Here is a 13,606-nt window from a genome sequence, read left to right as displayed (position 1 = left end):
GGGTAGTTTTGTTGTGATTGAACCTACATTTGTATACCATTATCAATGAAAGTCCTTAGTTTACATTACGGTTCAGTGTTGGTGTTTTATCTTCTGTGGGTTTTGACATATTAGTATTATATGTATCCACCATTGCACGGTCATATAGAATAGTTTTACTACCTGAAATATTTTTTAAAGCATATTTGGGAATTCTCAGTGATTTTTTTTTCTTTCAAGGATTCTTTCTGCTTCTTTTTTCCTCTTCTGTCCTTTGGGACTCCATGATTCATAGATTATCTCCTTGATGGTATCACACTGGTCTCAGAAGCTCTGTTAATCTTTCTTCATTATTTTTTCCTAGTCCGGGTGATCCTGATTGATTTCTTCTGCCAGTTCAAATGTGCTGCTTGCATCCCTCTATTGAATTTTTCATTTCAGTAGTTGTAGTTTTCAACTCCAGAATTTCTGTTTGCTTCTTTTTTATGATATTATCTCTGTAGTGGTATCTACTCCTTAGTGAGACATTGACATTGTCCTTATACCTTCCTTTATTCCTGTAGACATGGTTTCTCTGCATCCTTGCCAGCATTTAGTATTCTACCATTTTTTATTTTAGACCTCCCCTTATTTCTCCTTCCTGCCTTGTGCTGTTCCTGATATTTCACTTTCTTGTTACTTTTTTCTAACAAATTCCTATTAACCTTGATTCAAAATGTATTTTATTATGGCCTTTTAGCACTTGTATTTTTTCCCATTTCTATTTAGCACCCCTCCTCAGCAATCAGCACACTGTTGTCCATGTCCATGAGTCCTTTTCCTTTTTGTTCAGTATCTCCACCCTCTAACCCCCTTCCCACTAGCTGTCATCTGTTTTCCATCTATGAGTCTCTCTGTTTTGCTTGTTTTTGTAGTTTGTTTGTTAGATTCCACATGTGAGTGAAATCATATGGTATTTGTCTTTTCTCTGACTGGCTTATTTCACTTAGCATAATGTTCTCCAGGTCCATTCATGCTCTTGCAAAGGGTAAAATTTTCTTCTTTTTTACTGCTAAGTAGAATTCCATTGTATAAATGTCCCATACTTGTTTTATCCACTCATCTATTGATGGACACTTGGGCTGCTTCCATATCTTGGCTATTGTAAATAATGCTGCAGTGACCATAAGGGTGCTCGTGTTCTTTTGAATTAGTGTTTTGGGTTCCTTTGGATTTATTCCCTGTAAGTGGGATTGTCGGGTCAAAAGGCAGAGATCCATTTTTAAATTTTTAAGGTATCTCCATACTGCTTTGCACAGTGACTGCACCATACTTTCCTACCATCAGCATATAAGGGTTAACAATTGAAATGAGCAAACATTTGAATAATTATGTCACACAAAATATGCAAATAATCAATATCATTGATCACCAAGACAAAATGGCATTTTAAAACTATAAGAAATCACCAAATAATGAAATGATTAAAAATTTAAAAAGACTGACCATACCAAATGTTGATGAGATTATTGAACTCATGTTACATGCTACCGTGGAAAGACATTTTTGCAGTTTCTTCATAAATATTAACCTGAGAGAAATCAATACAAATGCCCACACAGAGACTTGTAGTTGAATCTTCACAGAAGTTTGATTCGAAATAGCCCAAAACTATAAATGACTGCTGAATGAATATGTAATTTTTCATATATCCATGTAATGGAACACTACTCAGTAGTAAAAGTCAATGAATGGACTACTGTTACCCACAGCAGATAGGGCTAGCAAATTTTTAAATGATCCAATTTACATGGAATTTCAAAGCAATGTTAATTTATAATGCTAGGAAGCAAATCAGTGGTCACTTGGGGTCATAGGTTAGTGAGGGACTGAATTGTAAGTGGACACAAGGTACATACTCTGTATCCTAATTATGGCAGTAGCTCCATAGATGTAGATGTATACTTTTCAGATTCATCAAACTGAGTGCATTTATTGTATATAAATTATACATTAGTGGAGGTTAATGAAGTTTTAAAAAATATTCTGGCATCTGACCAGTTGGAAAAAGAAGAATATGTATAGACATGTACCACTCTCCTATATGTCTGTTGGATGAATAGACTGTTTAAAATGATAGAACACCTAATATGAAAATCCATTGAATGTAGCTAAAGATGTCTATAGAACTGAAAAATTTCATGATGAAAAATAAAAGGATGAAAACAAGTTATTTAAATAAAGATGTTAGGACATTTAAATATAAACTCCTGAAAATGTAGGAGGATGTATTTAAAAAGTTATGAAATAAGTGAGCTAGAAAGCTAATTGTTGATTCTAGAGTTCCAGCTGAGAGAGAGGTGTAAGTAGATATACTTTGCCTCCTCACACAACCAAAAGAAGAACAACAACAAATTTAAAAACAAAAGTAACCAGAACTGCCAGAAAAGCAAACTGTATGGAAGGTATGACAACCAAGGAGTTAAAGAAAAGACATTCATCCAGACTGGCAGGGGTGGAAATGGGAAGCCAGGATGGAGAGTACTTGCAGCAAGGTGGCAGCTGGAGGACAGGGCAGTTCCACATTCGTGTGTGGATAAACTGGGAGGAACAACTGGGGAATGAGACAGACCACACATCCCAGGGTTCCAGCACCGGAAATTAAAGCCTCAAAATCTGTGAGGTTGAGGTGTGGGAGAAACTCCCAGCCTCACAGGAGAGTCCATTGGAGGGACTCACAGGGTCCTGGAATGTACATAAGACCACCCACCCAGTAATCAGCACCAGAAGGGCCCGATTTGCTTGTGGGTGGTGGGGGAAGTGACTGAAACCCAGCTGAGAGCTGAGCAAGCCACATTGTTCCCTCTCGGACACCTCCCCCACATATAGCACCACAATGCAGGGTTGCCTCGCCCTGGCAAATACCTAAGGCTTGCCCCTTACTACATAACAGGCCTCCTGAGACAAAAAAAAAATATGGTCCAAATGAAAGAACAGATCAAAGCTGCAGAAAAAATACAACTAAGAAGTCAAGAGATAACCAGCCTATCAGATGCAGAGTTCAAACCACTGGCAATCAGGATGCTCACAGAAATGGTTGAGTATGGTGGTAAAATAGAGGAAAAAGTGAATACTGTGAAAAGTGAAATAAAGGAAAATGTACAGGGAACCAACAGTGAAGGGAAGGAAACTGGAACTCAAACTAACAGTTTGGAGCAGAAGGAAGAAATAAACATTCAACCAGAACAGAATGAAGAAATAAGAATCCAAAAACATGAGGAGAGGCTTAAGAACCTCCAGGATAACTTTAAATGTTCCAACATCTGAATCATAGGGGTGCCAGAAGGAGAAGAGGAAGAGCAAGAAATTGAAGACTTATTTGGAAAAATAATGAAGGAGAACTTCCCCAATCTGGCAAAAGAAATAGCCTTCCAGGAATTCCAGGAAACTCAGAGAGTCCCAGTTTCCTTCCCTTCACTATTGGCTCTCCTCCGTGTATCTTCCTTCATCTCTTTTATGGTAACCTGCATCTTTTCATCTAATTTGTGACCAAAATCAACCAATTCCGTCAGCTTTCTGATCACCAGTGTTTTGAACTGTGCATCTGATAGATTGGCTATTTCTTAGTCACTCAAAAGGATGAATCCTGGGGGACTGATCTGTTCTTCTGTTGGAAACATGCCTCTCCCTGTCTCTCCTTTTTTTTTCTGGTCTGGTTGCTCTTGTTACAGTGTGGGGTGGAGTTTTAGGTGTTCACTGGAGCTGGGCACCCCAGTCGCTAGATTGTGATGTTATATGTGGGGGCGGGAGTGGGGACAGGAGGGAACAATGGCGGTAGCTCTGTTCTCCTGGGATCTCAGTCCCCTCTCTGGGATCCTGGGCTGCGAGCTCTGCCCTGGTCCACAATCGCTGCCTCACTGGGTCCGCCAGCCACAGTTTGCGTACTCAGGGACCACTGCTGTGTTCCCTCGCATGCCCTGGATGGCTCTTGCGCCGAGTTTGCGCCAAGTTGTCCCCGACCTCCGAGCGCCACCGACCTGCGCCCGCCCAGCTCGTCCTCTCCTACCAGTCTGGATGTACGGGTCTACTTCAACTTCTTGGCTGTCTGACTTCCATTCAGATAAATCCTCTATCAGTTCTGGGTGTTATTCTAGCTGTAAATTGTTGTTGTTCTAATCTTGGTTGTGCGTGGAGGTACGGTGCGTCCACCTATTCCTCCATCTTGCTGGAAGTCTTATATGAAATGTTAAAGGGACTTATCTAAGAAAAAGATGATCAAAAGTGTGAACAGTAAAATGACAACAAACTCACAATTATCAACAACTGAACCTAAAAATTAAAAAACAAAAATGAACTAAGCAAACAACTAGAACAGGAACAGATTCACAGAAATAGAGATGGCAGGGACATTATCAATGGAAAGGGGAAGTGGGGAGAATGGGGGAAAAGTTACATAAAATAGACAGGGGTAGGTTAGGAATAGTATGGGAAATGTTGAAGCCAGTGAACTTATATGTATGACCCATGAACATGAACTAAGGTGGGAGATAGGAATAATGGTGGGAGGGGGTACAGGGCAGAGGGGAATAAAGGGGAGAAAAAATGGGACAACTGTAATAGCATAATCAAAATATATTAAGAAAAAATAAAACTTAATTGTTGAATTTAGACTTTTCCTCATGAAACATGAGTAAGAGCTACATCAGAGAGTTTTTTTACTGTAACGGATGTGGGTATCAAGGAACACGTATAAAGGACAAATGGACAAAGCCAAAGAGGGGTAGGGTCAAGTGTGGGAGTTGGGGGTGGCTGGAGGTGGTGGGGGGAGTGGTGGGGAGAAAATTGAGACAACTGTGCTTGAACAACAATAAAAATAAATTAAAAATCTTGGTTCTGGATATGTGCAACTTTTGGGAGGATCAAATAAATCATATCCATTGTTCATTGGATAGGGTTTACATTATTGCCTTTAACAGTGTTATCGAGCATAAAGTCAAGAAAGTCTTAATATATATCCTGGGCCACAAATATGGAAGAATACAACGTAAAGTTTGATTATCCCCATCATTAAGCAGGTTAAGAAATGAGTTAACATTGATGTTGCCCATAGCGACTGAGACCATTGCTTTCAGGTATTCATATTTGGTTTAAAGGTTTTTTTAAAACAGACTTTAATAGGTTCTGATATTATTGTGGTTTTATGTAATTTGCAAACCTAATAGATTTTTATCAATAGTGGGATTCTGATTCTCTGCTTTTATGTGTACAAATTTGACTGATAATGATGAAAATAATTAAATAATTTATAAGTTTTAATCTGTACAGGTATTGGTGAGAATGTGTTAAATTCACAAGAATTAATACCAAAACAAAATTATTTTATGAGTGATAATTGGAATTTCTGTAAAGATTTTGATTTGACCCAGAATATCAGTGTTCACGTCTCTTTTTGGAAGAGTGCGAATAGCTGGTAATTTGTCTTCCACTTCATATATGTGCATGTGATAAAGAAACATACAATTAGGTAGGTGTTATAAATAGGATATGGCAAGAAGACATATCTACTCATGTTTCCACGATTTTATAGCATATGCCCAGTGGAGGTTTGCTGCTCTTTAATTTTGTCTTTTGGGCTAACCAGCTGACGCCCAGTTGAAAAGACTTATGTTCTTATAAGGCCGCAAAAGCCTTAATGTTCAGTCTCTAGTCTCAGATTTTGGAGAACACCATGTACCATCGGCAGCTCCAGTCCCCACCCTCTAATGCTAACGCTCATCTATCAAACTTGAGGCTGAGAGTGAGGGAGAGGAAGCTTCCAGATAAACATACAACAGCGCCTAAACAGCTAATCACTCTAGGCTTCCGCTTCCAGGCCCTATAATTAGAAGTCCTATTTTCCCTTGTATTCCCAGATGACGCAAATGCATTTTGTGGCTTGGCACCTCATTTGGGGCGTAGGTTTAGTTTATGGCCAGGCTAGTCTGGTTTAGTCTTCTGATGCTGCATAAATAGTTCTCAAGCCACAGTCTACTCTGTACAAGTTTTTCCTTTTATGTATATCTGCTTTTTAACTTGTTTTCTAGAGAAAAAAAAGCTTGTCATTTTTCCCAGTAGAATGTGTGCAAAAGAGGAAATTATAAATTAAAAGAAAACACATGATTGTATAGTAGTACACAAGCTATTTCTTCCTTTCCTCTCTGCTCTTTTGATTTTTTCCCATCATTTTAAAGTTTTGTCAAAGATATTAAGTTAATTGCTGGATTATAGAAGCCACATATGTGTGGAGAAGTGGAAAATGAAAACTTTGAGCTAGGATACAGAAGAGATAAAGGATAAATTTTCAATGGGATATTTCTCTAAAAAATTTGAATTTGTTTTTATATTAAAAACCTAGATATTAATGTCAGTTTCAAAGCTGAGAATGTGTTCCTTTCTGAACACTCATGCAGAACAATACTGGTCTTGATTTGACTAATAGAAACTTATTTGCATGCTCATTTTGAGTAAACTATTGATCTATGATTCTAAAAGAAATTAAATTTATCTTCAGTAGCTAATATATTTTTGTTACAAATGCAAATGCATGATATTTCCTGTCAGAATGATTTTTCCTTTGGATGGGTTGTCATAGGCAGAAAATACTTTCGTTGTGGGAAAGTTGACTAAAAGCATAGTAGTGGAGTTGTGATAATGCAAACTTAGGATATAACTCAGCAAAAACTAGGAATGAAGAAATACTGTGCAGAAAAGGACAACAAAGCATTCGTGCCCAACCTTAGAAATTTATCGTTTGAATAACAACAATATGGAGAGAAGAAAGGTATGTCGGTGACATCATGACCATGGCTAGGTACAGGGTGTGGGAGGCAATATTACATAAACTGTTTCAGATTTGAAGTAGATTTCAATAAACATTTAAAATATACTCTCCTGGAAATAATCAGGACACTGGCATCTAGTATATTATTTTTAAATCTAAAGTAGTGAATAGAGCTGTATCTTATATTAGCCATGTAAATTGTGAACTCAAATATACTTCCACCTTTCTATTTAAATGCCTACCTCAGAAAACTACAAACCACTACATCTCAGGAACACAGACATGAAGCTCCTCAACAAAATATTATCTAATTTTGAATATTTTTATGGTGTCCATTATTCCAGAATTGATTTATAGACTTAATATGATCCTCCAAAAAATCCTAGAAATTTTTTTCAGTAGATATCAAAAAGTTTATTCTGTGTTTGGAAGGGCAAAGGAATTGAAATAGCTAAAATAATATTGGGAAAGGTCAGAAAAGGATGACTCACTTTGTCTGATTTCAGGATTTCCTATATTCAAGATTTTCTATATAGTTACAGTAATCAAGAAAGTGTGTTATTAAGGAAAGTATAAAGACAGAAATCGATCCGCTAGAATTGTCGTTTTAGGAGGAGACCTATGCATATATGGCAAATTGATCTTTGCCGAGTTGACAATGGATAACAATTGAAGGATGAAGAATTCAATGGTTAAAGAGAATAGTTTCTTCAAAAAATCCTGCTGCAACAATTAGACATCATTTACAAAAAAATTAATTTGTTGTCTATCTCACAGTTTATGCAAAAATTAACTCAAAATGGATGATAGACCTAAATGTAAAATAAAAACTATGGAATTTTGATAAGAAAACATAGAAAAATTCTGTGACTTTGGATCATGCTAAGAATTCTTAGCTGTTAACATCTCATCAGAATGAAAATCCTGGCTCTGTGAACACTACTGCAGGCAGTTCAATAAACATCCTGCTGGGGTAGAGGCTCGCCATAAGCTGGTGAAGTAGGATATTGGTAGTTGTCTTCATAGGTAAATTGGAACTTAAAATTCAGGTTTTGAGAAATGGAAAATGGTGGGAATTGATGACATGGAAATAAGTCATTTTCATATTCATTTGATCAAACTTGCTATTGTCAGATGCTTGTGAACTCTATAAATTCAGGTATATAAACCTTTTTTCTTCTAGTTGTAGGGTAACATCATGAATCTAAGATTCTTACTCTTGTATTATCCTGATGTAGTACTAAGGTTTGTTATTCACATAAGACAAAGATACTGTTTTAATTTTTTTATTGTGAATATTTTCTTATATCTTTGGTAATTTTTTCTTGATAATTTTTTAAAGCATGATGAGTACTTTGTGAATATATATCATCCACATACATAACTGTTTTTATTTTTACCCCCTTTTTTTTGTATATCCTTCAGGAATGCTCCTAGTTACAACAGACACCCTTGGCCACGACTTTCACGTCTTTCAAATTCTGACTCATCCTTGGTCCTCATCACAAAGTGCTGTCCATCATCTTTATACTCTTCACAGGGGAGAAACTGAAGCCAAAGTAAGTTGCATATTTTTCAGAAGGTATTTTCTTTGTGTAATATGACATCTGACATAGCTGGTTGTTTATATCATATTGGAACTTAATGTTAGTGAGAACATACTTGGTGATAGAATGGGTCAGAAAATTACAAAAAAATTTTATTGCATCTTGACCCAATGCATAAGTAACAGGTGAACAGTTCAGTGACTGTTAAGACAAAAGTTCCTTTGATCTTTCTCCTCCTACCCTAATACCATTGCTTGCTGCAGAGGAAACCTGTCATCCAGTTGTTACCCATTTCTCCAGATCTTTTTCTAGGTATTTTGATTCTCTATACAAGCATACACATATACATGTACAGACATATGCATGTAAACACATACATGTTCACATGTACACAAAACCACAAGTTTTGTAGTATATAGACTATATGGATATTATTCAGTGATATACTGGAGCCAGTTCACAACAGCTAGTGAGACTCAGTTATGCACTTTTGTCCCTAATTCGGGATGTAGTGACATTACAATGGCGTGAAATTGTCCACTGGAGGAGTGTTTACATAGTGGAAGGCAGCAAACACTGCAGGTCAGAAGAAATATTTTTTATTAGGGAGCCAGTTTTTGACATGTAACAGAACATCACTGTGCATACATGCATGAAAGCATGCATACATGTGTACACACATCCATGCATATAATTTATCAAGTATTTGCTATGTGCTTTGCATGTATTTAATATTCTTAATATTTTTGGTAGATATTGAGATGTCATTTTAATAGCCTAAAATCCCAAATATGCTTTTGTTTCATAGAGCCTGTGGCTGTGCATTTACTAGTGTACTTCTGTATGTCCTTTATTCTGAGGGCTCATGGACCCAACACAGTTTATTGACCAGCCTGTCTTTTCCCAATAGTCCAAGATGCTTTTTTGTCATAAATTCCCATGAAAAACTTGTATAATAGAATGAAACATCTGAAATATATAGAAACACATGAAGGGTTCCTAATGATATTTCAGAGGAACCATTGGCTATTACTATAGGTTGCTTGTTTATTAAGCATGAAAATTGATAATTGAAGGGAAAGTATGGAGCATTTACCTTTCTTGTATCAATTTCATGAGATATCAAAATAGTTGATGAGGGAATGTTCTATTTTATCAAAGAATTCCAGTTTTAAAATGTTAGAATTTAGACTTATTCTGGTTATCGTTTTGTAATATGTATATATATTGAAACATTATGTTTTATACCTGAAATAAATATAATGTTGCATGTCAGTTATACCTCGTTTGAAAAAAACAGAATTTTCAAGAATCACTGTGTTGCTACCCCTGATGAAACAGTGGACCTAGGCAATAATGATCTGTGTTTGGTGTCAGCAGATGAGTCTTAACATCACCAAAGTAAAGCATTAGTTATCATGAGCTTCCCCAGTGCGATGTGATATAATGGGATATATGTGACATCATCATCATTGAAAATATTTCTACCCTGCCCTCTAAATTAAACCTCAGTCTAATTCAGCCCCTGGATATAATTAGTGCTTTAAACAAAGTACAGAGATTGAGGAACAAGTTAAATAACACCAATTCTAAAATGTGGGAAGTTCTCATTACAAGTGTCCCCTGGTTTTTACAACAAATAGCAGTAATGGGAAATAAAAGTGGTTGTGTGGCAGGGCTTAAAAGTACTTGTAGAGACTATTATCTAAGCACTAATTAGTACTAAGTGTTTAGTATTTAATAGTTCTAATACCAAGTACTATTAATACTTAGTACTAATACTAAGTACTTATCACTAAGTACTAACGTGGACCTTATTTGAATCCTGTTTCATACAAATTAAGTATAAAAATATATTTTTCATACAAATGAGGAGATTTGAACATTTACCTTATTAGATACTATTAAATAATTTAGTGTGTTTGTTTTCTTGCGATGCATACAAATGCATTTATGGATGTGTAGAATTTGTTTTAAAAATAATCTAGAAGTAGGAGAGTGTTTGTTAAATAAAAGAACAAATAAATGATACAGGAAAATAGACTTTTTTACCAAAAAGCATTTAGAGGTGTTTTATTGTATTGAAATATAAAGAAAATTATCTTATAATTATATTTATTTAATTTTATTTTTTATTGTTTACATTATTACAGATGTCCCTGTTTTCCTTTCCTTTGCTCGCTGGCCCCCTGTCCTCACCCCTTGCTGGCCATCCCCACACTGTTTTCTGTATCTGTGGGTCATGCATGTACGTTCATTGGCTGTATTGATTGCAAGAGTCTTAGGAAACATGACTTAAATGCAGTGTGTGAACTTTGGAGATTGATTTAAGCAAAATGTAATATTTTTAAAACAGTTGGAGAAAAATAGACCTTGAACTGGGTATTATGTGATAACTAGTTAATTTTGCTGGGTCTGCAGTTGTGGTTTGTTTTTTAAAAATCTTTGTCTGTTCGGCATATATCCTGAAGTCATACTGAAGTGAAGCAGTATGGCATCTCTGATCTGCCTTTGAGTATTCTGGCACAACCAAACTAAGGGATAGGTTAATAAACAAGATTTGCAAAGTGTTAATTATTGGAAATTTCTCCAACAGAAAGTAAAACAATACTTTTCAACAATATTATGCTGTTCTATTTACATTAGCTTTATAACATGATTCAGTGTTCATTTTTAAAAACTTTCCTAGCTATTCTTGGGCATTTTTCATTGATGCAGTTTAGGGTAATCTTACTGAGTTATGCAGAGAATCTTCTGGAGTTTTTTATTTGGATTACATTGAAATTGCATTTTAATAGTTAGAAATAATGTATTTATAATATAGAAATTTTACATCTAGGAATTATTATTTTTTCAACTTAGTTATTACTGTGGTATGACAAAAGTATTGATTGTTTTGTAACATATTTTTATCTTCTTGCTTTGCTAGACTCCACTGTAAAATCAAATAGTTTCTTTAGTAATTTTTTTGGATTTTGTAAGTGGAATGTATTTTCTGAAAATCATGACTTTCTTTTACTTTTTTTCGGTTTTACTTCTCATATTGCCTTGGCTAGGAACTCTAAAATAATGTATGAGAGAATTAGAGATAGCTGTATTATTTATTAATAATACCATAAATTAAATAGTACCCTAAAATTTATATTTTTATCATTTTGCTCTATTTCTAGCGTCTGTTTTTATGTCAACACTATGCTATTTTGATTATTGTATCTTTGTGATATAGTTTGAAATTAGGTGTTGTGATGCTTCTAACTTTGTTCTTTTTTCAGTGTCTTTTGTGGTTCCATGTGAATTTTAGGATTGTTCTATTTCTGTGAAAAATGTCCATAGGATTATGTTGAATCTGTGGATTGATTTGGGTAGTTTAAATATTCTACCAACATCACTGTATTTTTTGGACCATAAGACACACCTAGGTTTTAGGGGAAAATAGGAAAAAAATTTTGAAGCAAAAAATGTGGTAAAATATTTAATAACATAAATAACATAATATTTCACCAATGTAATTGTAAACAGAACTCAGCAGCAGCATTAACAACCATTATTCCTCCCAAATTGGGGCGGGGGGGCGCATCTTATAGTCCAAAAAATACAGTGATTCTTCCCAGTTCATGAGCATGGAGTATGTTTCCATTCATTTCCTCTTCAGTTTCTTTCATCAGTGTCTTACAGTCTTCCTTGCACAGATCTTTCACCTCCTTGGTTTCATTTTCTTAAGTATTTTATTAATTTTCAATGCAATTGCAAATGGGATTGGTGTTTTTAAAATTTCTCTTCTTGATAGTTCATTGTTAGTTTATAGAAGTGAACCTGATTTTGGTATGCTTGATTTTGTATCCCATAACTTTACTGAATTTATTAGTTCTAACAGTGTTCTAGTGGAGTCTTTAGAGTTTCCTATGTATAATAGCATGTCATCTTTAAATAGAGTTTTACTTCTTCCTTTCCAACTTGGATCCCTTTAATTTCTTTATCTTGCCTAATTGCTCTGGCTGGCACTTCCAGAACCATGTTTAATAAAAGAGGCAAGTGTGGGAATCCTTGTCTTGTTCCTGATCTCACAGGAAAAACTTTGAGCTTTTCACCATTGATTGTGATACTAGCTGTGGGCTAGTCATATGTGGTTTTTATTATATTGAGGTATGTTCCACTCTGTTGAGAGTTTTTGTTATGATGGATGTTGAATTTTTCAAGTTATTTTTCTGCATCTATTGAGATGGATTATATAATTTCTATCCTTCATTTTGTTTATGTGGCTGATTGGGAGCTGGACGCTCAGGTGGCAGCACTTAAAGTATATAATTATGCCTCTTTCATGAACAGGCAGAGATGGGCATTTTAGTCTGTTGCCTTCATGTGGTGCCCTGGGTGGACAGCAGGTAAAGAATTAATTTTAAACTATGCAAACATTCCATTACTCATCAAACTTTGCATCACTACTTTTACTTACATGTATAATTTGCTTTAATTGCTCTTATATTCAGTGGGTTATGCCATTCAGTAATTATTTTAATGCTCAAAATATCCTAGATTTTGCCAGTTGGAACCATCTGTATCATTTTGACACATCTCCCTTATTCTTTGAAAGTGTCCTTTCTTTTTTTAGCACAATGAACTTGCTTACTGTCATGTTTAGCCACCATTTGTTTTTGTTCCTTTTGTATGGAAGTTTTCAATTAGAGGAGCGTTTTTGGTAATGATTTAGTATTTCATTATGCTGCCAGGCATGTAGGTACTCTGAGTTTATTTCTTAACTCTGGTTTTATAATCCCTGTCTTGTCCTCACTAATCGCCGGTATGCTGTACCTCAGTGATAACCTCAAAGAAATTGAATATTTTGGGCACCTACACTGATTTATTTTTACTTATGCCTCTTTTTGATACCTCTTTTGCATTAACATTATTTATCATTTAATTTACCTACACACACACCTGGAAATAGAGATCATGCTTAAGCTTCTTTATATCCTTAACCCTCAGAACAGTGCCCTGTGCATGGACAAATGTTCGTAGGTACAGATGTTTGATACTCTCATTGCTATTCCTGTCTAATGGGAAAACCAAACGGAAGTTATATTAAAATTATTTTATTCTCTGTCACAGCTTGTAGTGTAGGGGCTTGGGAATTTCTAAACACCAAACATCAAGATCTAAGGAAACTCAATTAATGACCATAAAATTAATTTTATAAGCTTCTACTGAAAACCGTAGTTTTGAAATGATATATACAAGTTCACACTGATGATAAAATCTATATGGCATGTGATCTGTCTATCCA

General features: G+C 35.4%; 1 protein-coding gene across 6 annotated transcripts in view; it reads left to right on the top strand.

Moving 5' to 3' along the window:
* The window catches only part of BCAS3 (BCAS3 microtubule associated cell migration factor), a 485,527-nt gene that overhangs the window by 139,219 nt on the left and 332,702 nt on the right, over positions 1-13,606 (top strand). For all 6 annotated transcript variants that reach the window (XM_045836907.1, XM_045836908.1, XM_045836904.1 and 3 more), the window contains exon 14: positions 8,204-8,337. In XM_045836907.1, coding sequence (XP_045692863.1) covers positions 8,204-8,337 — 134 coding nt within the window. The remainder of the gene's footprint in view (positions 1-8,203; positions 8,338-13,606) is intronic.

This window comes from Phyllostomus hastatus, unplaced genomic scaffold (genome assembly GCF_019186645.2).
Source record: "Phyllostomus hastatus isolate PE091 unplaced genomic scaffold, TTU_PhHast_1.1 phas_contig_210, whole genome shotgun sequence".
NCBI classification, from domain to species: domain Eukaryota; kingdom Metazoa; phylum Chordata; class Mammalia; order Chiroptera; family Phyllostomidae; genus Phyllostomus; species Phyllostomus hastatus.
Note: the sequence above shows the minus strand (reverse complement) of the source record. Positions and strands in the feature narration are given on the sequence as shown.